This window comes from Dendropsophus ebraccatus, chromosome 4 (assembly GCF_027789765.1).
Source record: "Dendropsophus ebraccatus isolate aDenEbr1 chromosome 4, aDenEbr1.pat, whole genome shotgun sequence".
Classification (NCBI taxonomy): Eukaryota; Metazoa; Chordata; class Amphibia; order Anura; family Hylidae; genus Dendropsophus; species Dendropsophus ebraccatus.
Window position 1 is genome coordinate 65877967 of NC_091457.1, and position 25816 is coordinate 65903782.

Below are 25816 nucleotides of genomic sequence, written 5' to 3' on the forward strand. Positions count from 1 at the left end.
GCTTCTAGAAGCGTGGGGTGCAATTTCTCCAGCTTACCTCAACAGATTAACAGCTAGAATGCCAAAGGTGTGCAATGCTGTAATTGCTGCAAAAGGAGGATTCTTTGACGAAAGCAAAGTTTGATGTAAAAACAATGTTATTTCAAATACAAATAATTATTTCTAACCTTGTCAATGTCTTGACTCTATTTTCTATTCATTTCACAACGTATGGTGGTGAATAAGTGTGACTTTTCATGGAAAACACAAAATTGTTTGGGTGACCCCAAACTTTTGAACGGTAGTGTATGTATATATACTTTATATACAATACACATACATGACTGCACTGTATGGCAGTCTGCAATGCCCACAATGAGACCCCCGTTTCACCAGTGTCGGTCATTGCTGAGGGCCCTGGAGGTGGCACACACATACAGGAGCTGCCTGTCTCTATTGCTTTATGTAGTAGAATGTAGAGCTGAGGGTCAGCATGTCCCTGGAGCGCACTACAAGGACTATGGGAATGGAAGGTATCAAAGAAAACCGTGGCAGCCTCTCATCCACTGACTGGAAATCCAGGTCACACTGGCCGCCACTGTATGACTACATGATATCACGTGACAAAAGGATGAAGGAGGCGGCGTCACGTGACTTCGGCCTCTCCTGCCTCTTTGCACAGTCGGTAAGTTAGTGTGAGACATCACAAAGCAGCGCTGTGTGGGCGGGGCACGTGATGGTATGGGCGGGGTCTAGCGCTGAGCAGGAAAGAGGTGGAGCTTACAAACGGCGACCACCGGGCGGGAGATACCCTGAGTGCGGTGACCCGGACGGGTGACTGGAAGATATCGAGTTTCCCGGTTGGTGGAAGGATGCCGCGGGTAGTGCCGGATCAGAGGAGCAAGTTCGAGAATGAGGAATTTTTCCGGAAACTGAGTCGTGAATGTGAGGTGAGAGACACAGGAGGAGGAGAGAGCATGTGTAGTATAGAGAGAGGAGGGGGGTCATGTATAATATAGAGAGAGGAGGGGGGTCATGTGTAATATAGAGAGAGGAGGAGGGGGGGGTCATGTGTAATATAGAGAGAGGAGGGGGGGTCATGTGTAATATAGAGAGAGGAGGGGGGTCATGTGTAATATAGAGAGAGGAGGGGGGTCATGTGTAATATAGAGAGAGGAGGGGGGTCATGTGTAATATAGAGAGAGGAGGGGGGTCATGTGTAATATAGAGAGAGGAGGAGGGGGGGGTCATGTGTAATATAGAGAGAGGAGGGGGGGTCATGTGTAATATAGAGAGAGGAGGGGGGTCATGTGTAATATAGAGAGAGGAGGGGGGTCATGTGTAGTATAGAGAGAGGAGGGGGGTCATGTGTAATATAGAGAGAGGAGGGGGGTCATGTGTAATATAGAGAGAGGAGGGGGGTCATGTGTAGTATAGAGAGAGGAGGAGGGGGGGTCATGTGTAGTATAGAGAGAGGAGGGGGGGTCATGTGTAATATGGAGAGAGGAGGGGGGGGTCATGTGTAATATGGAGAGAGGAGGGGGGGGTCATGTGTAATATAGAGAGGAGGGGGGGGGTCATGTGTAATATAGAGAGAGGAGGGGGGGTCATGTGTAATATAGAGAGGAGGGGGGGGGGGTCATGTGTAATATAGAGAGGAGGGGGGGGGTCATGTGTAATATAGAGAGGAGGGGGTGGGGGTCATGTGTAATATAGAGAGAGGAGGGGGGTGGGGGTCATGTGTAATATAGAGAGAGGAGGGGGGGGTCATGTGTAATATAGAGAGAGGAGGGGGGGTCATGTGTAATATAGAGAGAGGAGGGGGGGTCATGTGTAATATAGAGAGGAGGGGGGGGGTCATGTGTAATATAGAGAGGAGGGGGGGGGGTCATGTGTAATATAGAGAGGAGGGGGGGGGTCATGTGTAATATAGAGAGGAGGGGGGGGGTCATGTGTAATATAGAGAGAGGAGGGGGGGGGGGTCATGTGTAATATAGAGAGAGGAGGGGGGGGTCATGTGTAATATAGAGAGAGGAGGGGGGTCATGTGTAATATAGAGAGGAGGGGGGGGGTCATGTGTAATATAGAGAGAGGAGGGGGGTCATGTATAATATAGAGAGAGGAGGGGGGTGGGGTCATGTGTAATATAGAGAGAGGAGGAGGGGGGTCATGTGTAATATAGAGAGAGGAGGGGGGGTGGGGGTCATGTGTAATATAGAGAGAGGAGGAGGAGGGGGGGTCATGTGTAATATAGAGAGAGGAGGGGGGGTCATGTGTAATATGGAGAGAGGAGGGGGGGTCATGTGTAGTATAGAGAGAGGAGGGGGGGTCATGTGTAGTATAGAGAGAGGAGGGGGGGTCATGTGTAGTATAGAGAGAGGAGGGGGGGGTCATGTGTAGTATAGAGAGGGGAGGAGGGGTCGTGTGTAGTATAGAGAGGGGAGGAGGGGTCGTGTGTAGTATAGAGAGGGGAGGAGGGGTCGTGTGTAGTATAGAGAGGGGAGGAGGGGTCGTGTGTAGTATAGAGAGGGGAGGAGGGGTCGTGTGTAGTATAGAGAGGGGAGGAGGGGTCGTGTGTAGTATAGAGAGGGGAGGAGGGGTCGTGTGTAGTATAGAGAGGGGAGGAGGGGTCGTGTGTAGTATAGAGAGGGGAGGAGGGGTCGTGTGTAGTGTAGGGGAGAGTGTGTGTAGTACAGAGAGCATGTAATGGGGCATTATGTGTACTATGGGGTAGTGTGCAGAGGGAGTAATCTGAATGGAGAAGGGGTCACTATAACCTGAGGCCCCCCCACATAGTAGGGCTGGGCACAAGGGGCTTTGCCAAGTAACAGAGCTGCCTGACTGTAATGACTTTGTGACTTGCATGGTGATCCCAGATGGAGACTTAGTCCGGACCATCTATACTGCTCGATAAAGCTGATTTTGTTCGCCCACATTTGCTGATGTATGTATACCCGCCCGCTGGTCCTTGGGCTCCACCTTCTGCTGGATAGTGTTATGGCTCTTTATAAGATACACCACCTGTGCCGCCTACTCCTCACTATTATCCATCCTATCAGTGAAGGTCACAGATACAACATGGCAGTGCCGCTCTACCCACCACACTTCCTGTTGGCTTGTATTGTTGAAGAGCACTTGTGTTGTCTAATAGAAGCCAATATGTTGGTAGCCCCCGGCATAGGTGATTGTTACGTTGGGCACTGTCATTAGGTTGATGTCATTATGCCAGGTTATTGCTATTAATGACTATTTCATGTTACTGACCTGTTACCCTGTGTTTGTGTGTCCACAGATCAAGTATACAGGTTTCAGGGACCGGCCGCATGAGGAACGGCAGGGGCGCTTTCAGAATGCCTGCAGGGATGGGCGCTCGGAAATAGTAAGTCTTTATAGGTTTTATTCCAGCTGTAGATTGTGAGCTCTGTTGGTTTACCTGTAGGTCCAGTGTGTATAACTAGGGGTGTTAGAAGTCATTTCAGCTTTGGTCATTTTTTTTTTTTTTTTTGCTTTTCCTGATAACAATGCATTATAGGCTGTACATTATAGCTAGATAAAAATAAGGCAGCTCCTCTGTAAATCCCTTTAAGGGTACAAACACACACACCGTATACGCAGCGTATTTTCTGCTGCAAAACGCAGCAGATTAGATCTAAATAACTGAACACAGCATCAAATCTGCTGCGGATCTGCTCCAAATTTGCTGCGGATCCTGTAGGTGTGAACGCACCCTCAGGGTAGGTTCACACTTACCGGATCCGCAGCTGATTTTCTGCTGCAGATCCACAGCAGATTTCATTTAAATAACTGAACACAGCATCAAATCTGCACCATCAAATCTGCGGATCCTGTAGGTGTGAACGCACCCTAAGGGTACGCTCACATGTACAGGATCTGCAACAGATTTGAAGTTGCAGATTCAAAGCAAATCAATTCTGGGCCATCAAATCTGCTGCAGATTCAAATCTGCGCCATCAAATCTGCTGCAGATCCTGCAAACTAAAAGAAAACCAGTTAAACTATAGGTATAGACTGTAGGATTTACCACCTGACCTTAAGGTGAACACATTAACACATTACATTTGGGGTTGTTCCACAATTAGGGGATAACTCTCTGATCACTGGGTGTCCAACTGCTAGTACAGGCACAGGAGTCTGCCATCAGAATGGAGCGGTGATATATGCATGACTTTTCCACGTTGAAAAACAAATGACTGTGATAGCAGCGATCTGCTGCCGTCGCTCGGTGGAATAGGAGCTGCAGCAGCAGACTGCCACCATCCTCTATGGGCTGCCTGGACGATCTAGAGATCACCCAGGCAGCCCCCCGTGGCTCCCTGCGGCCCCTCCCGCATTCAGCCGCTTGCTGCTGCCGCGTATAATAGCGGTGGCAGCAAGCGGGAAAGAGGAGCAAACGAGCACTGACAGCATGAAATAGGGGCCTTAGCCCCATAGTTCAGATAGTGGATAACTTTTAACAGAGGTGAGCGAATTGCTTATCTCTAGTTGGGTGGCTGTCAGCGCTGCTCCGCTCCCTGCCACTCCTCCCAGGATAATGGGAAAAGCTGGATCCAATCCTGGGAAACGTGACTTGATTTCAGATATGTCTAAGGACCTCAGGACCTGTGTGTCCATACAGCTGTACATGAGTTATAACTTCTCATCTCATCAGAATAGCACAGTGTAAGGCGTCATACACACCACTGTCTTGCAGTTCTGTACACGTTCCAGCTTGTACTGAGCTGTATATGGGACCTGTAGAGATCTATGAGTCTGTCATATAGCTTTGTGAATCTCCTGTTTCATATACAGTGTAATATGTTGATTTGTGGATGGCAATATTATGGAGGGATTCTCCCCTACAAGCATTGCCTCTAGGCTATAACTGTAATTATGTCCCATACAAAGGCAACATATGATAGCAGCTTCAGCCCTATAGTACAGAATTGTAGGTAGGTTTGTGAAGAATGCCTATAAATTAGAATTATTTCTGAGTTTGACCACAAGGCCTTCATTATTTGAACACTGTTCTATCTTAAGGCACCCATATGTACTGATTCTGTTAATACCAGACACCTATCTCATGTATTTGGGGTTGTCCAGACTCTCCCCAGATACCAGATAGTGGGGTAAAAGAAAAGCCTTAAGCATGTCTTCACCATGCTGACCCTTCATTCCTGCAGGAGATCAGACACTGCTAGAGAGGTAAAACCATATGCCTAAAGGAAAAGTCCAGCAAAAATGTTTTATTAAAGTATTGTATTGCCCCCCCCCCCTCCAAAGTTATACAAATTACCAATATACACTTATTATGGGAAATGCTTATAAAGTGTTTTTTCCTCTGCACTTACTACTGCATCAAGGCTTCACTTCCTGGAAATGGTGATGTCACGACCCGACTCCCAGAGCTGTGTGGGCTGTGGCTGCTGGAGAGGATGATGGCAGAGGGATGCTCAGTGTCCCTCCAGTGCCCTGTGTCCCTCAGTGTCCCCCTGCCATCATCCTCTCCAGCAGCCACAGCCCGCTCAGCTCTGGGAGTCGGGTCGTGACATCACCATGTTATCTAGGAAGTGAAGCCTTGATGCAGTAGTAAGTGCAGGGAAAAAAAGCACTTTATGTACATTTCCCATAATAAGTGTAAATTGGTGAGTTGTATAACTTTTGGGGGGCAATACAATACTTTAATAAAAATTTTCACAGGACTTTTAAGATGCTGGATTTAAAAGGACAGCTGTATGAAGTGTGTAGGCACCTTGTACCTTAAAGGACAACTCCCACAAAAATTTTTTTTTGCTCATTTAACACACATTACAAAGTTATATAACTTTGTAATGTGGTTAAATACCCGGCCTGGCCCCCTTCCCCCACTTTCGGACCCCCGACCCCCCACCCCGGAAGTTAAGGAATGTATACATTACCTATTACGATCGTCACGGTCCTCTTCTCCGGGGCGGCATCTGGTGACGACGACGTCAGAGCCGAGGGGCGGTCCGGGTCTTCTTCCTCCTCGGCGTCTTCATGCAAAGTGAATGGGGATGAAAAGGCTGCTGGTGCACATGCGCACCAGCAGCCTTTTCATTGGCTGGAGCGCATCACATGGCTTCCAGCTTGCTCAGCCCTGATTGGCTGAGCTTGCTGGAAGCCATGTGATGCGCTCCAGCCAATGAAAAGGCTGCCGGTGCGCAAGCGCACTGGCAGCCTTTTCCATCCCCTGGACCCGGAAGTTGGAGACATCGCTGGATGGCGGAAGGCGGCGACGGAGAGGCGGACGGCGGGCGAATCGAGTGGCGATCGTCACCGGAGAGATGGTGAGTATGGTGTCTGTGTGTGTCTGTGTTTTTTTTTTTTTTGGGGTCCCGCGGGAGTTGTCCTTTAAGGTCCCCATACACTTCACATTTTTGTTGAATGTACCCACCGCTCGAGGCAGGGTTGGCCATGAGTATAAAGTGTATGGGGGCCTGGCTGCGGCTTACGCCTTTCCTCCCCATAGAGAACACAGTAACAATCAGCCACACCAAACATTTCTGTAGGAGGGGAGGAGAGCTAACTGTTTGTTTATCTGACAGTTATTGAAAGTGTATGGCCACCTTTAAAGTGACACTGTCACCCCCTTTTAGCATTATGACTTTTCTACACAGGTGTAAAGGGTACATTTTACCGTTTTCATACCTCATTTTAAATCATACGTCATGGTGCTTATTCTTAGCCCCGCTCACTTCGCCACCATAGTCCTTTTAATCTAGTGACTGTCAGTCAAATGGAGTAATGCAGATCAAGCAGGTATAGAGGCATGGGAATAAGAGGACATGGATTGCATTTGCCTGGCGCCTTGCCGTCATTTGAACCTCATTTATGTGTGAACACAATGACTATGCCCAGAGTCCTGAGGATTAAGCGCTGCGGAATCTGTTGGCGCTATACAAATAAATATTATTATTATTATCCCCTATGAGCTTATTTACACCCGTTTTCCTGCTGACAGGCCCACTTCAAGGTTCTTTGCAGGAAAAGGTAAAAAAAAATCTGTTCCCTCTTGCCTACCAAGATGCCAGTCCTTTTTTATTTTGGGAATAAACTGGGCAAATAGAATCCCATGTGACAACCTTTAAACCAGCCCTCATACAGTAAAACTGATAGCGACTTTTAGTAGTCCAGCGATTTCCATGTAATAATTTAGGCAGAAAGAATTGACCAGAGGGCTTCTCTTATTTATTCTGGCAGCATTAGACATAGACAACCTCTGACTTTCTGTTTATTGATTCTCTATTTAAGGCTTTTGTGGCCACAGGAACCAATCTATCGCTACAGTTCTTCCCAGCAAGCTGGCAGGGAGAGCCTCGCCAGGCCCCCACTCGTGACTATGTGGACTTCGAAAGAGAGTCTGGAAAGGTAGGTCTTTAAGAGGAGCGATGCTTTTCTCCTTGTATATATATAAATTGCATAGAAGGTTCTGATATAAAGTCTATAAGATGAAGCACTTTCATCTTCCATTACAAACATTTGTGAAAGAATGGTTTGTTCTAAAGAGCTCACTGAGTTCCAGGATACCACCGCTGTAACAAATGTGAAATTTGAAATTGTGAGTGGTATTATTAAAAAGTGAATTTCTACTTAACTTTAACCTTGTACCATATGTCCATATGTAGAATCAAGGGTACTTTAAAGGAGAAGTCTGGCCCCGGCTAAACAGCCAGCCAGCCAGCCAGCAGCGGCAAACAAAATGAGTTATTACTCTCCCCATGCCTGCGATACGCTGTGTGACCGGCTCCGGGACCCCCACCACGAGGAATTTCCCGTAATTCCGTCAAGACTAGGAGGGTAAAATCCCTGTCCTGGGTAATGCACTGACCGCTCAGCCAATCAGTGACTGGATTGGCAACCTGCCCCAGTCACTGACTGGCTGAGCAGCCAGTCCATCAACCTGGTCGTGACGTCAGCTCTGGGGGAGATCTCGCAACACAGCAGGGGCCCTGAAGCAGCGATCCTACACTGGAAAGGCACGGGGAGAAGTAAGCTGTAATATTTTTTTTACGTTCCGTCTACATAAAAAAATGTTTTAAAAATAAGCCAGACTTCTCCTTTAAAAATAAATAAAGAGTGTTTTGGAATGACAGCAACTCACCACATACAGTCGCCCAGTGCTGAGGTGGATAGTGTATAAAAGTCAGCAACGCTGTTCTTACTCAATGACTGTAGAGCTCCAATTCTTATCTGACATTAAATTCAGCAGCTGTGTCACACCAGGGACTACATGGCATACAAGCCTTACATCTCCAAGCACAATGCCAAGTGGTGGATGGAGCAGTGGAAGCACTTCTGTAGAGCAATGAATCCCACTTCTGTCTGGCTGTCCGATCGATGAGTCTGGGTTTGGTGAATGGCAAGAAAACGTTACCTGCCTGACTGAATTGTAAAATTGCTATAGGGGGTTGTCTTTCAGGAGTTAGCCTAGGTCTCTTAAAGGGGTACTCCAGCGGGGGGGGGGCACTTTTTTGCTGGGATCGGGGAGGAGGTGGCCGAGGGAAAAGACGTCCACTCACCTCCCCGACTACAGCGACGGGTCCCGCATCGAGGCGCCTTCCGGGTGTCTGACGCGTGACAGCCACTCAGTGACAGAGGCGGGATCTGAACGGACTTGAAACGGATCCCGCCTCCTTCACGGAGTGGCTGAGCGGACCTGAGACATCACGTCTCGGGCCTATGTCAGACACCCGTAAGCGGCCGGGAACCAGAGCTCCGCGATGCGGGACCCGCCGCTGGAACCGGGGAGGTAAGTGGACGTCTTTTCTCTCAGCCACCTCCTCCCCGGTCCCAGCAAAAAAGTGACCCCCCCCCCCCCCCCCCCCCCGCTGGAGTACCCCTTTAATTCCAGTGAAGGGAAATCTTAATGCTTACCAAGCATACCAAGACTTTTTGGATAACTGTATGCTTCCAACATTTTAGATATAGCCCTCAATCGATCAGAAAAAGAACTCCTTATAGGAGACTGTCATATTGTCTGCATGTCAATTGCAGGCTATGAAAAATAGCTTTCTTTAGAATATTGTTCACATCATGGCTGTGCAAGTTATTAAAAATGTCACCAGAGTCTGCACGTGATCTCATTGCCAGAGGACCGATGCATGTGTCATGTCTTTCTTTCTGCTGTTTGATGAATAATTTCTGGCTGTTCACATTCATCAGTCAGTTTTCCTTTGATGCGTTACTGATGATTCTTATGCATTGCATTCTACACATCTTCACACAGCTGCTATTAAATATATCTGCGTATCAACCTATTTCTAGTCTTTTTTTATTTATTTATTTTTTTGCTTGTGTAAAAGGGCCAGCGATCAGCTGATGAGCAAGCAAACAAGCGCTGTTTCGTCGGCTGATTGGATCTTTTGTGCATTCCATTCGGTGCATCGTTCAAGCTGCACATCACCCTATGTAGAGGGTTGATCTGTGGCCAGCAATGATGCAACAATAGGTGGCACATTTATAAAGCCTTGTGAGATCATTACTCGATGCCTTTCATCGGCCAATCTAAAAGGGCTTTTTTTTTTTTTTTTAACGCACATGCTTCCTTTTCCTCAACTTCCTCATTGTTACGTATTTGGAGGCTTCTATCATCTTGTGGTCTTCCTACACACAAGCAGGAAAACTAGATCTCTTTCTTGGCCAGGGGGTGGGGAAAACTCAGTTGGAAGGTCTTTGGGCATGACTACTTCAACAAAAGATTTTTTTTTTTAACAGATGATGTGTGTGGTTTACTAGAGGTAATTCCCAACATCACTTGTAGTCTTTATGAAGTAAATATGATGGCAGCAGAGTTGTATCTGCAATCTACATAATAATAATAATAATGCTTTTATTTGTATAGCGCACACAGATTCCGCAGCACTTTACATAGTTTTTGCCAATTATTACTCCCTGTCCCATTAGGGCTCACAATCTAAATTCACCTATCTGTATGTTTTGGGTGTGGGAGGAAACCCTGAGGAAACCCACGCAAACACAGAGAGAACATACAAACTCTTTGCAGATAAAACAATAGAGACTCCACCTTAACCCTTTGAGGACCAGGCCCAAAATGACCCAGTGGACCGCGCAAATTTTGATCTTAGTGCTTTCGTTTTTCCCTCCTCCCCTTCTAAGAGCTCTAGCACTCTCAGTTTTCTATCTACAAGCCATGTAAGTGCTTGTTTTTTTCAGGAATAGTTGTACTGTGTAATGGCGTCATTCATTTTACCATAACATGTATGATGGAATTCCAAATATATTATTTATGAAGATATAAATAGGTGAAATCGTAAATAAGAATGCAATATGGTATCTTTTGGGGGGTTCCTGTGTCTACGTAATGCACTATATGGTAACAGCGACATGACACTATTATTCTATAGGTCAGTCCGAACACAACCATATGCAGGTTACACAGATTCTCTAATGTTATATATGTATTTTTTTATGAAATCCTTTTTTTTGGCAATTAAATATTAATAAAATGGGCCTATTGTGACGCTTATAACGGTTTTATTTTTTCACATACGGGGCTGTATGGGGTGTCATTTTTTCCGCCATGATCTCTAGTTTTTATTAATACCATATTTGTGAAGATCGGACGTTTTGATCACTTTTTATTGATTTTTTTTAATATATAATGTAACATAAAATCGGTAATCTGCGCACTTTTTCCCCTCTTTTCCTGTACGCCGTTTACCGATCGCAATGACGGTTGTTATATTTTAATAGATCGGACAATTACGCACGCTACGGTATATTATATGTTTATCTATTTATTTATTTTTATATGTTTTATTTATATAATGGGAAAGGGGGGTTATTTAGACTTTTATTGGGGGAGGGGCTTTCAGGTAGTGTAATAGTGTTTTGAACTTTTTTTTTTTACACTTTTGAAGTTCCTTTGAGGGACTTTTACATACAGTACTTTGATTTCTACACTGATGAATGCTATGCCATAGCATTGATCAGTGTTATCGGCGCTCTGCTCATTGAGCCTGCCTGTGCAGGCTCAGTGTAGCAGATCGCCGATCGGACCGCACGGAGGCAGGTGAGAGACCTCCGGCAGTCCGTTTCAACGATCGGGACCCCCGCAGTCATACTGCGGGGGTCCCGATCGGTAAGTGACAGGGGACTCCCCCTGTCACTTACACTTAAACGCCGCCGTCGCGCCGCGATCGCGGCGTTTAAGGGGTTAATGACACGCGGCAGCGCGATCGCTGCAGCGTGTCATTACCGGTGAGGTCCCGGCTGCTGTTTGCAGCCGGCCCCCACCTGCTATGAAGCGCGCTCCGCTCCGGAGCGCGCTTCATAGCGGGAAAAACACCCAGGACGTAAGGTTACGTCATGGGTCGTCTGGGGACAGACTTCCATGACGTAACCCTACGTCCAGGGTCGTCTAAGGGTTAAAGCGTAACTGTCATGTTTTTTTTTTATTGCAGAAATAAGTAGTATAAGCGATTTTAAGAAACTCTGTAATAGGTTTTATCAGCCCCGACTTCTTATCTGTGCATTATCAGGCAAACACATCTTCATTACAGAGAAGCCAGTGAAGACAGGTTCTGCTCTCTCCATTCTATCCTTATGGAGGGGGGAGGGGCCGAGGGAGATGAGTGAGCAGGAAGAAGACGACATGAAGGTCAGCTGTTTGTAGACTGTCTGGGCACCTAAAACACTGGATTCTGGGGTCAGAAAGGTCAGTGCTTATCTATGAACTTACTGAGAGAAGATTGCAGGGTGTTGTGCTTTGCAGAAATCCTCCGTGCTCAGTCACTCCTAACAGCCCCTCCCCTCTCCATAGCCACATAATGGAGACAGAAATCCTGCTTCATCTGATGTGAGTAGGGAGGCTGGGAGATTGCTTTTTCAGTCCAGAAGGAAACTCTTTTAGTACATAAAACCTATTACAGAGTTTCTGAAAATCACTTGAACTGTTGATATTTAATGTTTTCAGAAAAATGACCCTGAAATTACAGTTACGCTTTAATGCATTAAAGGGGTTGTCCAGTCCCACAGAAATCTTGTGCATGAACTTAGGCTAGCATAAAAATAAAACAAAACCTTCTGAATCCCCTACCATGGTCATACTGGCAGTGCCTGATTCTGGCAAAGCAGCACTTCCTGTGTTTGTCTTAACACGCAGAAAAAGTCTGCCCGGTCATTGGCCATAGTGGCAACCTGCTTTAGCTAGTGAATGGCTGAGGGGGTGTATACTGCATCACTAGACAAAAGCAGGAAACTCTGCTCAGCTGGCATTAGGTACTGTTGGTGCAGAATCTATGGGGGGGTGATAGGTGGGTCTACCTTTGTTTTGTAATTCTTGCCAGCCTGAGCCTATATATATATATATATATATATATATATATATATATATATATAAATAAATATGAGAGGAATGGGTTGAAGACACCATCAATCTCGGATTAAAATCAGAACTTTATTGTGCCTGTTCGCATATTCAAAAAGGTGCAACGTTTCAGCTCATGTCCTGAGCCTTTCTCAAGCATAAAATAATATCGTACAAGGATCCCTTTATATCACCCTCCACCAATTACACACAGCAATCAATTAAAAAGTATCCAATGGGAAACAGGGGAGTGGGCGGTGCATATCATATTCACACAATAAACTTCATATTCCCAAATTTCTTCAGTAACTGCGCCCACTCCCCTGTTTCCCATTGGATTTTTAATTGATTGCTGTGTGTAATTGGTGGAGGGTGATATAAAGGGATCTTTGTACGATATTTTATGCTTGAGAAAGGCTCAGGACATGAGCTGAAACCTTGCACCTTTTTGAATATGCGAACAGGCACAATAAAGTTCTGATTTTAATCCGAGATTGATGCTGTCTTCAACCCATTCCTTTCTCTACTTATGGAGGTGTTAAGCCAGACCTCGTGAGGACTGTGCATCTGATAAGTGTTACCGCTGACCCAACCTTGGTACTTGAGAGATATATCTATCTATCTATCTAATATAGCCAAACCTAGGTTATGATAATACACTTTTGTTCTATAGGGTCCAGTCTAAAACTTTAGGGTGGCATAGTAAGTGGATACCATATGGGTCAGTTGTTGTATCTTAAAATGTTCACTGAATTGTTTTTTGGAATTACTATGAGGCATGGACTCATGGAAAAGATAAGATACACCATTGCTTTCATAACATTCATCCATTAGGAAGTTTCAAATCCAGAATAAAAGGTACAAAAGGCAAATACAGGTCAATGTAAACCGATGGCCTTCTGTCCCTGAGTTGACTTTAGTCACCATACATTATGAATGGATGTTAGTCTACGTCTCCTGTGGCTTCCCCCTTAGGCTACACATAATGTCTGTTGCCATGCTGAGTACTTCTGTTATAGATAGTCGCACTTCACAAGTCAGTAACTGGCTTCCATATTGCCCATGGCCAGCCTGTGTCTTTTATGTCACTACACAGATCCTGGCTGAAGGCATAGACCCAGTCTTGACCTTTTGAAATACAATTCTTGGTATTTTTCCTGGTCATTGTTATTTTATAGAGCTAAGCAGTTTAATGTTCTTCTATTCTCCATCTATGTTACACATCAGTGAATCCGTCTGTCATAAGACAGTGCCGCTGTTTAGTTACTCATCCACTAAGCCTAGGCAGAAGATCCATCACCAGACCACTGTCTCAGAACCTATTTATCATTGTCATCCCTGAGATGATGGGTTTTCTGTCTGGTATAATGGGAGGTGGAACTCTATAATAAATTATATTGCTGAGGGGGCATTGGTAATACTGGGCAGATTTATTATTATGGTTTTACACTTGGGTAGCTTAACCCCTCCTTGCATTATCATATACATCAGGTATAGTGTCCCCTTCCCACATTCTGACACATAAGTGGGGGGTAGAAGATGTGCTTGATTCGCACAAAGGATAGCTGCACCCCAGGTTTAACGAAACCTGAGACATTTAAAGGGGTTATCCATGTTCTTGAGGCAGCCTTAGCGCTGTATCCAGCTGTGGTAGGCAAGTCCACAATAATATATATCTATCTTAAGATAAAGGACTAGATGGACCAGGTGGTCTTTTTCTACCAACAATCTTCTTTGTTTCCATGTAAGTGAGCCATGGCTGCCAGTATCTGCTACCACTCACTTCCTGGCCGCCATTGAGCACACATATTACTTTACAGCATTTGCAGTAAAAACATGCCAGCTGTAGTACAACTTGCATAGTGTTTCAGAGGATTTGTTGCAGATTGCCTGTAATGAATAGAATCTTTGTAGGCTCAAACTTCCCAGTTAATAGATATACATATGCTGATGCTGATACATATCATGCTGCTGTTTAGCTATGAAGATGGAAACTATGCTTGCAGTGGACATGAGAGCACCAGGCTTTTCTGTACTGTCTGTGAGGGGGCTTCCCAGTACATTCTGATAATCCAGGAATCCCAAAGGTCACTGTCTACAGAAACGCTGCACACAATTAAAATAGCTGGTAGTAACTTTATTTTGCACAATGCATTTCAAGATCCATCTGATTGTTTCATCAGGTCTGAATTCATCATTGACTGGTACTTGCCTGTTTCATATGCCATTCCATAGAAAAGAAAATTAGGAGGCACTCGCCATAAAATTAAAAAAAAAAAGTCTTCTTTATTAAGTCTTCATTTAAATACGTTCAGAGTGTGTAGCAGTCGGCGGGGACGCCGCTCAGTAGCTGACAGTGTAACAGCCGTTTCCCGTGCACATGCGAGCTTCCTCAGATACTACTTCACCCACTCATGTGTGTTCCTAAACCGCTTCCTAGAGCACAGGTGAGGGGACGTAACAGAATACATAAAAAAATGAAAGAAATACAAAAAAGTACCTATACTTAGATTAAAAACAGTTAGGGGCCCGATAACAACTGTAAACGAGCGCCGATCTGCTAGATCGGTGCTTGTTTACTGGGCCTATTACACGGCCCGATAATCGTTTAACAAGGGCTGCAAGGACATTGTTACCGATATCCTTGCAGCCCTTGCTTAAACTATATACATTACCTATCCACGCTCCAGGGCTGCTCCTGCAGTCTGCTTCTCCCTGGGTCCTGCGCGCTCTCCCTGGGTCCTGGCCTGTGATTGGCTAAGTGGCCTGTTAGCTTACAGGCCGCTCTGAAGCTAGAGCGCGCGGGACCCGGGGAGAAGCTGCCCCGGGAGCAGCCCTAGAGCATGGCCAGGTAATGTATATCATCAGTCGCCGGTCGCGCACCGCTATTACACGTAGCGGTGCGAGGTCGGCGCCCGACAATTATAGGTTCTAACCTATATCAATGATCAGCCGATGACCATGATTATCGTTCCGTGTAATAGTACCCTTACTATGAAGGTACAGATTCCTGCAAGGATACAGGGGCAGCAAATTACAAAAACATACTTAAATCAATATGCTCATTAAGTCCACATTCGCTTTGTATTCTAATTCTAGCTTCCTTTTGCAATAGTATTTTGTTAATTTCTATGAAATTAACAAAATACTATTACAAAAGTGTGGAGAAGTGCCCTTGGTCTATGCAGCCTCTTTGCCTAGACATTATGCCAACACATGCAGCCTGGCTGATGTACCCTGCGTACCCCACAATACAGGATTAGGCTATGTTCACACTACATAAAAAAGTACGACTGTGGTTGCCATCGGCAACCACGGCCATACTTTGTACGGTGTGGAACAATGCCTTATCTGCTATGGGATCCCGGCCGGAGCGTATACACATAGCCGGGATCCCATACGGCGCCGCAATTCACTGCGGCCACAATTCACTGAATTGCGGCTGCAGAAAGACCTGTCAGTTCACACAATAAAGCGAGCGGCTCCGGCTGCTTGCTTCATTGTGTGTGAAGTTCTGATGTGGGCGTGTGCTGATGCGCCCGCATCAAAACACTGCGACGGGAAAGATCATCCGGCCGGTACTTAAGTACCGGCCAAAATGATCTTTTGCAGAGACCTGCAGTTCCATGACCCAGCCGGGTCACAGAACGGCCGGTCATATATGTAGTGTGGACATCATGAGAGGGAGCTGCAGCCACAAAATGGTCCCTGATGTACCTAATGTCTCTCTGTCTCATATATAGGAGGGCTGGTTCCTGGCCTTGAGGAAGCTTTTTCTTTCCTACATTACCTTATCTGTCCCTTAATAAGGCTATGTCCTGACAAGGGGGTAGTGAAGCAGGAACACTTAACCCCTCTGTGCATCTGCTTTGAAGTTTAGTTTTCTCTGAAGATTTTATATTTGCTCACAGATCACATTGCCTGCTCTTCTTTTATCTGTCATAGGTTTTCTGATTCAACTAGTGCTGAATTGGGTCCCAATATTTTGTTAGGAAGCAGAATTGATTAATAATGTCACAAGCTACAAGTATATTGTCCCCTATCCATTCATAGTCTGTGCAGTATGTGGGCCCCTGGGCATCCTGTGACTGGCATGAGTATAAAGGGTAGTAGTCAGATCTGTACAGTTAATTGATGAAAGCTCTTTCCTCGGCCTACGTCCAGATCCAGCTCATGTTTCTCCTGTAGTTCTGCACCTACCGAATTCCTCACTAATCCTGCGGCCTTTGGCACTAGGCCCATATTAAATGGTTGTGTATTCTCAGAGCACCAGGTCTATGTGCACAACCGTGTGTCTACAACCTCTGAAGATGACTGAGACAGCACACATGACAGGTTCTGTTGAAGCAGATACGACATTGACTATAACAACTTTTTTTCCTCCTCATGCTGTTGTTTTATGTATTTGTGTCTATATGGAAAGTGTTAATAAGCAGGCTAGCTGCCGTTCCTGCACTGAATTAAAGCTTTTAATTCTAATACTCCAGCCAGCTCAGCTTATAAGGTTGTAAATACCAGATGTTCACTAAAGCATACATATGAGTAACTAATACCATTATCACTTTCCTTATGAGCAGGGCTGTGTGGGGTGTCAGAGTGTAATAACCCAGCCAGACCCCTATTACATTGACAATACAGCAGCATTGTGCTTTCATAGTACCAGCGACACATAGGAAGAATGTCTGATTGGTCAGCAGCACTTCCTTCTAATGGAGTCTGTCATCTTGATAGGAAGTAACTGCTCCAGTGTAAGGAAATGAGAACACTGCCTAAAGGGCCTATAACACAGGGGGGGTTATCAGTTAAACAGGCCCATATTGTTTTATTAATAGACGTGATCACTTTTTTACAGGACTAAAAATCATTGTTAGCCGGCCGCACAGTGTATCCACATATAAGTGAAGGGCCAGCATGAATGACCCAGCATTTTTGTATGGCCCTGTCTGTACAGTGGTTGAGCAGTGTAAAGGCTCCATAAAGTGTACCTGTCATAGAGACATATCAAAAGTGTGGAGACTATAGAGCCTCACATTAGGAGTCTATCTTGGTCACATGGCAAGGAGCCTAGAGAGAACATGCTTGAAATAAACTTCACCTAGCTCCTGTCTCCAACATTTTTTTTTTCTTTTTTAGTGACCGTTGATCTACTTTTTTTAGTGGCTGCGCTGATCTACTAGAATGGCATTGTCTTAAAGCAGGGGTGGGGAACCTTCGGCCCTACAGCTGTTGCAAAATACAATTCCCATCATGCCTGGGCAGCCAAAGCTTTAGCTTAGGCTGCCCAGGCATGATCATGTCCTATGTATGACGCTAAGAAAAATTGTAATGTCCCTTTGGTGGTATTATTGTAATATGCTGAGGGTATTGTGTTGCTGGGTGGTGTAGTGCAACCTTAGGGCTCACCTTCTGAAACCTTCCTGTCACGGTGGGGTCCGAGGGTGCTGGGGCCCTTGTCTTCTTCAGCATACACACAGGGACATATAATTTTTAATAAAAGTCTTCACACAATAGCGGTGAAAGTATATCAAGACTTTACTTTAAGGATAACTATATACAATCCAATACAGGGGCATCTGATGACTGCAAACTGTTGGCTTGATCAGAGTCCTTTGCTTCAGGGGGAGGGTTACCTTGGTTACTATAGCTTAGACTTGGTGGATAAATAGGATTTTAAAAAGACAGACCTGTTCCAGGGACTTTATAGCTTTCCGCCTTTATAAGGTACATGTGAATAGGTACTTGAAGTTACTGAAGAGACTTGACGCTGTCAACGCTCGCTGTCATGTAGGAGGAAGACGCATGGACACACTGACTTGGAAGCCAGGAAGATGTGGACGGTGAATGGGAGAGCCTCTATCACTTCACTAATCTGACAGCAGGCACTAATAAATACAGAGGATGTCCTGCTGAGACTTAAAGGACACGTATTAGTCCTTATGGCTGACTGGAAACAGGTCAGGGGGTTGAGGATGGAGTCTTGACAGGATTATTGAGGTGACGTAGGGAGGTTAGATGTGACTCTGGCAATGCCAGACTACCAACTGTCACTGACAAGACCGCACAGCCCTTCTGGGTAATAGGTGGGCGGAGCTAGCTTTCCCCTGGCCAATCACTACAGTGTGATAGGGTGCAGGGGAGGAGCACTGATCAAGCTCAACATTTGTATTATTAGCGATTAATATATAACAACATATTAAATATATAGCAGAAAACAATACCAGTACAAGAGAGCTAAGGAAGAGCAGCAAATACATAGGCCCTAATACAGACTGTCAATAGCAACAATACATTTCCAGGCGCCTGACAATAAATACCGTTCTGGGCCATTACAATGGGAATTGTAGTTTAGTAACAGCTGGGGGGGCGAAGGTTCCCCATCCCTGCCTTAAAGTATCCAATCCAGGCTGACAGTGTCACAGTAAAGGGACACGCCCCCAGTTGGTAACATCCAGTTGTCTATTTAGTCATACATTTCCAGTAAGAATAACAGAGGAATGGCACAACACATCTATGTATAGAAGTGATTCCTCCTCCTATAACTTTAGACACCAGATCGCTTTTCTCCCTCAGAGAGGAGATAGTGAGGAAGACTTATCATGCTGCCGTAGGCTAGATTCACACATAACGGATCTGCAGCGGATTTTATTCAGCGAAATCCGCTACGGATCCATTGCCTTGTATACATACATGCATTATGTCCTGTTATGAACAGAGTTGGCAGCAGAGAGCACTGTGTCAGACTGGAAAGAATACACCACTTCCTGCAGGACATACAGCAGCTGATAAGTACTGGGAAACTTGAGATTGTTTAATAAAGTAAATTACAAAACTCTGGCGCTTGCTGGGACCAGTTGATTTGAAAGATTTTTATTTATTTTTTTTTTTTTTATTTTGCTATAGCACCACTTTGGAAGAATTGTTTTAGCAAAATAAAAAAAGACTTCAAAGTGTACCTGTCATGGCTGCCAGTTGCCAGATCAACTGAGTCTTCCTCTGTTAATCCAGAAGTTTGGGTCCCCACCCCATGGCTACGAATAACTGAGACCGTAATACGGGTGAACAGCCGTGCAGTTCCTTACAAAAACGTGTCACCCCTTACTGCTGCCACTCAACAGTAATGGGTAAATAAAAAAAAAAGTGTACAATTATTTTCATAAAGTTATATTACATAGTAATATAACTTTATGAAAGCAATGTGTTAGTAAAAAAAAAAAAAGACCTTAACTCTCCAGTGTACCCCATTAACCCCCAGACAACTAATGCCACACAAGGGTGCCTGTGATGAGACAACCCATGCCATACCCATATGCCATTATGTGCTAAGGAGCTATGAAGCGTGCTCGGGATCTTGGTAGCAGCCGTGCCCTCACCAATTATGACAGGCAGCAGCGATCACGCTTCAGCCTGGCATTAACTCTTTAAACTCTGCTTACCAGTTGGGACCCCCGCAGTGTGGGATGCAGACATGTCAATTCTGTGGGTGGATGGCGGAGTGCCTGGGAGACATGCTATTGAATTAATGGGACAGGTGCCGCAGACTCCGCCCCCTAACTGACTTGTATTTTTGAATTATTCCTGATGATACCTCAATTCAATGATTTATACAGTCACAGTAAGCCACATCTATGTTCCATAGCGTTACATAGCAGTTATATCTTGTTACAGAACTGTCGCCTTATAAACCCCCCTGTGGAGGAGAGCAGGATAATGTGAAATGTCCAGTTCTCATACGAGCCCTTTAATGTTAGCTGGTGATGATATAAGATGATGCTAATCCGGATTCCTGTTTCTATTTCAGGTACATTTAAAGGCTCCAATGATCCTAAACGGTGTTTGTGTCATGTGGAGAGGATGGATAGACCTCCAGCGGCTGGATGGGATGGGCTGCTTAGAGTTTGATGAAGACAGAGCACAGGTCAGTATAGATCACTCAGTCCATGAGGGATGGATTTAATAATAGGAACTAAGGGGAGATTTATCAAACATAGTGTGAAGTGAAACTGGCTCAGTTGCATCTAGCAACCAATCAGATTCCATCTTTCATTTTCTAAAGCGTTTGTGAGAAATGAAAAGTGGAGTCTGATTGGTTGCTAGGGGCAACTGAGCCAGTTTCACTTTACACCATGTCTGATAAATCTCACCCCCCCCCCCCCCCCCAAGTTCCCGCTGGGAGCTGGTTAAGAATGAAACATTATTTAATGCTATTTTTAGATGCAACACTTCACAAGAAAAACAAAACAGCGCATAGTTGTGAGCCCTGGAAAGTTGGCATACTCAGTATTGTTCTTCTTTGTTCTCAGCATGAGGACGCCCTGGCACAACAGGCCTTCGAGGAAGCTCGCAGAAGAACTCGAGAGTTTGAGGATAGAGATCGCTCTCACCGGGAGGAAATGGAGGTGAGAGTTTTGCGACCACGCTGCCCTTAACTGGTCAGTACCTCTTAGAAATGATAACTGCTTGCATGCATTAACAGTGGGTGCCAAATCTGAGGGTGGGCCTCGTATTGTCAAATTAAATGCATTGTACGACAGATCCCATTAGGGACTGGCGTCATAAAATAGCTAGGACAGCTGTTTTAGACTGTACATGTAATGATTGGAAGGAAACCCCTGGATTGCTGCTGCTGGTAGGACCATTTTCACACTTTAGACAAAGATATTATATTTGTTGGAGACTTTGTTAGAGACTCTAAGGTTTCATCACAAATGCAAATAAAATACAGAAAACCCAGCAAAACCCATTAGTCAAGAGGATCCATTGGGTGCAAATCATGTCCAGCATGTACCAGATGGGTGTCTGTTTTAGCCCATAGATGTCGGTGGGTTGAATTAAAAAACTCCTGCTCCCATTTTTGCATGGTTCACATGTCCATATCACCAGAATCCAGGGGGAAAAAACAGTACAGACAACTTATAACACAAACTAATACAGTACACACCCAAGGACCTGAGACACTTTGCTTTTCCTAATAACGCTGCAGAATCTTTATATTTAGAAGTCACATATGTCTACATGGGCAGATTTTTATCTATTCACCAGCAAAAATATCTACAATTCATAGTCAACAAATGGTGTGACTAGTTGCAGGGGGTGACTACACATGCTGCGGCTCCCCTGTGGAGGGGATGGGGACTGTACTGCTATCTGTGCTCGCATAGTAATAATTTTTATTTATATAGCGTCAACAGATTCTGCAGCACTTTACAATTCTGGGCGTACATACATAGACAAAAAATAGATGTTACAGAGATCTACATATAATTATCCATACATGAGGAGTGAGGGCCCTGCTTGCATGCATGAGCTTACAGACTCGCATCTTTTATGCAGACTTTGAAATCATTGTTCATCAGCCATATATCTCATTATATAAGTAAGTGATGTGCTGCCAACAATGATGGAAGGAATGGGCTGCTCAGACGACGCAATTTAATTAACAACGATCTACCATGTCTACCCATCTAAAAGGACCTTAACACTAGTTGCAACGTATGTATAGACTAAGTCAGGCTCGGGGTCTGGCTTGAATTTTGAACAGTGCTGTCATTTTCTCATCTGGTATGATATTAGAGCTGTGTGGTCGTAGCCATTCAGTAGCTAAGGGTGAATCATAAATTAGCAACTTTCATTGAATGGTAAGTTAGCAAAGATTACCAGTAGTTAATGTTTGTTGCTGTAGGCTGACCAGTCTAGTACTGAAAAATAAAGGACCCCCTTGTTATAGATCAGATTGGTGTTTTAACCCCTAGGCGACCCTGGACGTACCCGTACGTCCAGGGCCGCCTCCACGCGTTCAGAGCGGAGCCGTGGTCCCGGGTGCCGCTCGTAGCCCGGGACCGCAACATAATGGCGCTGATCCCGGCTCGGCACTCGATTGCTTCCAGCTGCAGCAGCCGGAAGCAATCGATGTGCCTATCTCATCGATCTATGCTGTATATCTATGCAGCATAGATCTCAAGGAGAGATCAGTGTACTTATACTAGAAGTCCCCCAGGGGGGCTTCTAGTATAAGTGTAAAAGTAAAAATAAAAGTGTCATTATTAATAAAAAGCCCCCTCCCCTAATAAGTCAGAATCACCCCCCTTTTCCCATGTTATAAATAAAAATAAACCAATAAATAAACAAACATGTTTGCTATCGCCCCGTGCGTAAACGCCCGAACTATTAATTTATCACATTCTCGCACAGTAAATGGCGTAAGCGCAAAAAAATCCCAAAGTGCAAAATTGTGCATTTTTTGTTGCATCAAATCCAGAAAAATTGTAATAAAAAGCGATCAAAAAGTTGCATATGCGCAATCAAGGTACCAATAGAAAGAACACATCATGGCACAAAAAATTACGCCTCATACAGCCCCAAAAGACCAAAGGATAAAAGCGCTATAAGCCTGGGAATGGAGCGATTTTTAGGAATATATATTTGTTAACAATGGTTTGAATTTTTTACAGGCCATCAGATACAATAAAAGTTATACATGTTATATATCGCTGTAATCGTAACGACATGAGGAACATATATAACAAGTCAGTTTTACTCCAGGGCGAATGGCGTAAAAACGAACCCCCCCCCCCCCCACACACACACACACACAAAGGAATGCGTTTTTGTTTTGTTTTTTTCCAATTTCACCACACATTGAATTTTTTTCTGGTTTTGCAGTGTCCTTTATGGAAAAAATCAGCCTGTCATTGCAAAGTACAATTAGTGGCGCAAAAAATAAGGGCTTGTGTGGGTTTCTAGGTGAAAAAATGCAAGTGCTATGGCCTTTTAAGCACAAGGAGGAAAAAACGAAAACACAAAAATTTAAATTGGCCCGGTCCCCTAAGGGTTAAAGAATATTTATATTTTCATCTTTATATTTTCAAGTATGATGCAGGCTCATAAAGGATTGCCTAATATTCTGTTGGTTGTAATTGGAGACCCTTAAAGGGGATTTCCCAGCTGGTAAATCGCCGCTGCATTCTTTATGGCAGCCAGTTTGTTCTATGTCAGATTGTTGCACAGTGCCTGGTATAAAGCCAGCACTTCACAGAATGTAAACCATGGGGGATTTGCACTTTGAAGCCTGCAATGTTGTGAATGCAGTTCTGGAGTTTAACATACCCTGTAGTTTATGTGATTCAAAGGTGGACGTGCAGGTTAAATTATGATGTATTATAATCTTAGGAGCAAAAAAATCTTATTTGTCTGAGGTAGTCCCATATGCATTCATTGAATGAAACCAACCACCCTCCTTTTTTATTGTTTTACTCTAACCATCCTTCCTCTAAAAGCCATTGCAGCGTCAGCCGTCCATTTTCTCTTCCTTCACCACAGGTCTGCAGGCTCAGCCCCTTTTCTCACCACAATATTGTCAACGTGTGATTTCAGCTTGGTGTAATGTACATAACAGAGAGCTTGTTGTTAGAGAGACTGCAGCTCCCCCTGCTGTACACATCTATAATTGCAGGATTAGTTTAAATATTCTTTAGGGTACAAACACACACACCGTATATGCAGCGTATTTACTGCTGCGATACGCAGCAGATAGGCAGCAGATTAGATCTAAATAACTGAACACAGCATCAAATCTGCCCCACCAAGTCTGCTGCGTATACGGTTTGTGTGTTTGTAGCCTTAGTGGGTTTGCTTGCTTTTTCATCATTGGAAGCAGTATTTAATGTCCGGTAAAATGATGGACACCATAGTGGAAACCTTGCTGATCCTATTAAAGTCAGAGGGTTTCGTTGATGTCATGCAGCGTAACCACCAGCTATGTGGTACTTTTTTTGTTTTTCTCCTCTAGTGAATGAGCAGATAAATGGCGACAAAAACAGAACCCCTATTGCAGATTTGAACTTAGAAAAAATGTAAATACAAAGATAAATTCTTCTTCAGGGATTTAGACTTTGTATAAGTAAATATGCCAAAATTTTGTAACTTTTTCACTTCTATGGTGGTGTAGAAATATTTAACAGTTCTAGTTGAGCTGGGAATATCCCTTCAGTGATAGAGCAGCCAGATTATGTACCCCCTGCTGACAGCATAGAATTTGGTATTACCAGACAATTTACAGTTTCTACCTTTTATAGCAGCAAAATAGAAATGAATTGAAAGTAATGCTGCTAATGTCTCTTTATATCTGTGTACATTTGTTCAGAGGTTCCCAGTATTGTGAATGTGTGAGGTAAGGTATACCAGGATCCCACCTTTATTTTTCTGACAGTCATTCTACTGGTGAACACTACAGTTGGGGTCCTATTACATGCGTCCGATGCCTACTGTAAGCGTGTGCCGATCTGGTAGATTTGGAGTTGACCCTATTCACTTCTATGGGGGAGGTTTCTAAGCATGCTCTGTGACTTGTGTGGAGGTCCTTCCACAGGAAGGGAGGAGGCTTTAACTATTGTTAATGGTGGTAGATTCTGTCTTGTCACCTTTTTTTTATTGTGCTTCTGTCTGCGGTGATGTAGACACACTGGACACTGCAGATCAGGACATGTCGGCTCATTATTCGGCTTGGTGGCTAAAGTGAAAACTTTCAGGATTATTTTATAATGTCGATAGTAAAATGGAAAACTAGTAAAAAAACATTACCAAAAATTCTTTAAAAATATGTTTTAACAAAAAAACGATATAAACAATAGGTAATTTGCTGCTGATCCAGTTCATTGAAAGTTGCAAAACTAAAAGTAGTTCTGGAAGACTTTTCTAGTATGACATCCGACTCCTTTATCTGCTTCTGTGTATCATGTATTCTGTCACTTGCACATGCCTACCTCTCTGTTTTTAACTTTTAACAGAATTTCTCTCTGGTGTAGGCTAGGCGGCAACAGGATCCCACCTCCGGCCTGGGCAGTGGAGATGACCTGAAGCTACGTTAAGCCTGACCCCCACCTCCCAGCTTCTCTTATTCCAGTCATCTGTGAGACAAGGAGAATACAAGCCTTTGACCATTTCATCTCAACCCTTCACTTTGAAGCTTCCTGCACGCGTGCTGTCTGTGCCCTACAACCAACGGTTTACATCCCTCGTCTATGCAAGCTTTTAGCCGCATGTCATGTGCACTCGGGCGGCTGTAGGTTTTCATTTACAGTGTGCTGATAAAATAGGTCAACAGTGTTTTTTAATGATATTTTTGTTACGGTTATTTTTGTGCGTTCTACTTTTTTTTTTTCTTTTTTTTTTTTTTTTTCCCCCTCTGTCAGGTATATATCCAGTCAGACAGCCGTGTTGGTGTTAGGTCAATTATGAAAACACCACTGTTACAGTATACCAGACGGTTCTTACTGGACGTCTCACTGCAGAAAGGGTTAATACTCAGCCAAACAGTTCATTTGCAACCACATTGATGCCTTTTTATCTTTTTAATTATGTTTTTTGTCATGTTTTGTTATTGTTTTAATATATTTTTTTTGTACTATGTAAAACATTACTGAATAATTGTCCGACTTTCTGTGCTCTATATATATATATATTTTTTTTTTTTTTGACAAATGGAGGACAACCAAG

At 44.3% G+C, this 25816-nt stretch overlaps 1 protein-coding gene across 4 annotated transcripts; it reads left to right on the forward strand.

The window, feature by feature from the left end:
- Positions 1 to 720: 720 nt before the first annotated feature.
- On the forward strand, positions 721 to 25473 carry CBFB (core-binding factor subunit beta). Of its 4 annotated transcripts, none has more exons than XM_069965998.1 (6): positions 721 to 929; positions 3272 to 3358; positions 7249 to 7365; positions 20124 to 20240; positions 20626 to 20754; positions 25108 to 25473. In XM_069965998.1, the coding sequence occupies exons 1-5, from the start codon at positions 852 to 854 to the stop codon at positions 20749 to 20751; spliced, it is 525 nt and encodes a 174-aa protein (XP_069822099.1). In that variant the 5' UTR covers positions 721 to 851; the 3' UTR covers positions 20752 to 20754; positions 25108 to 25473. The 4 variants fall into 4 exon arrangements, with proteins under 4 accessions (XP_069822099.1, XP_069822098.1, XP_069822100.1 ...); XM_069965997.1 differs by having other exon boundaries at positions 25126 to 25473; XM_069965999.1 differs by having other exon boundaries at positions 20626 to 20721.
- Positions 25474 to 25816: the final 343 nt, after the last annotated feature.

Bases quoted from the DNA above. Each gene is read 5' to 3' on its own strand.
- CBFB (XM_069965996.1), top strand. From the start codon at position 852: ATGCCGCGGGTAGTGCCGGATCAGAGGAGCAAGTTCGAGAATGAGGAA. The intron at 3,359-7,248 runs GTAAGTCTTTAT...TCTCTATTTAAG, and splicing joins GGGATGGGCGCTCGGAAATA to GCTTTTGTGGCCACAGGAAC. The intron at 20,722-25,125 runs GTGAGAGTTTTG...TCTCTGGTGTAG, and splicing joins CTCACCGGGAGGAAATGGAG to GCTAGGCGGCAACAGGATCC.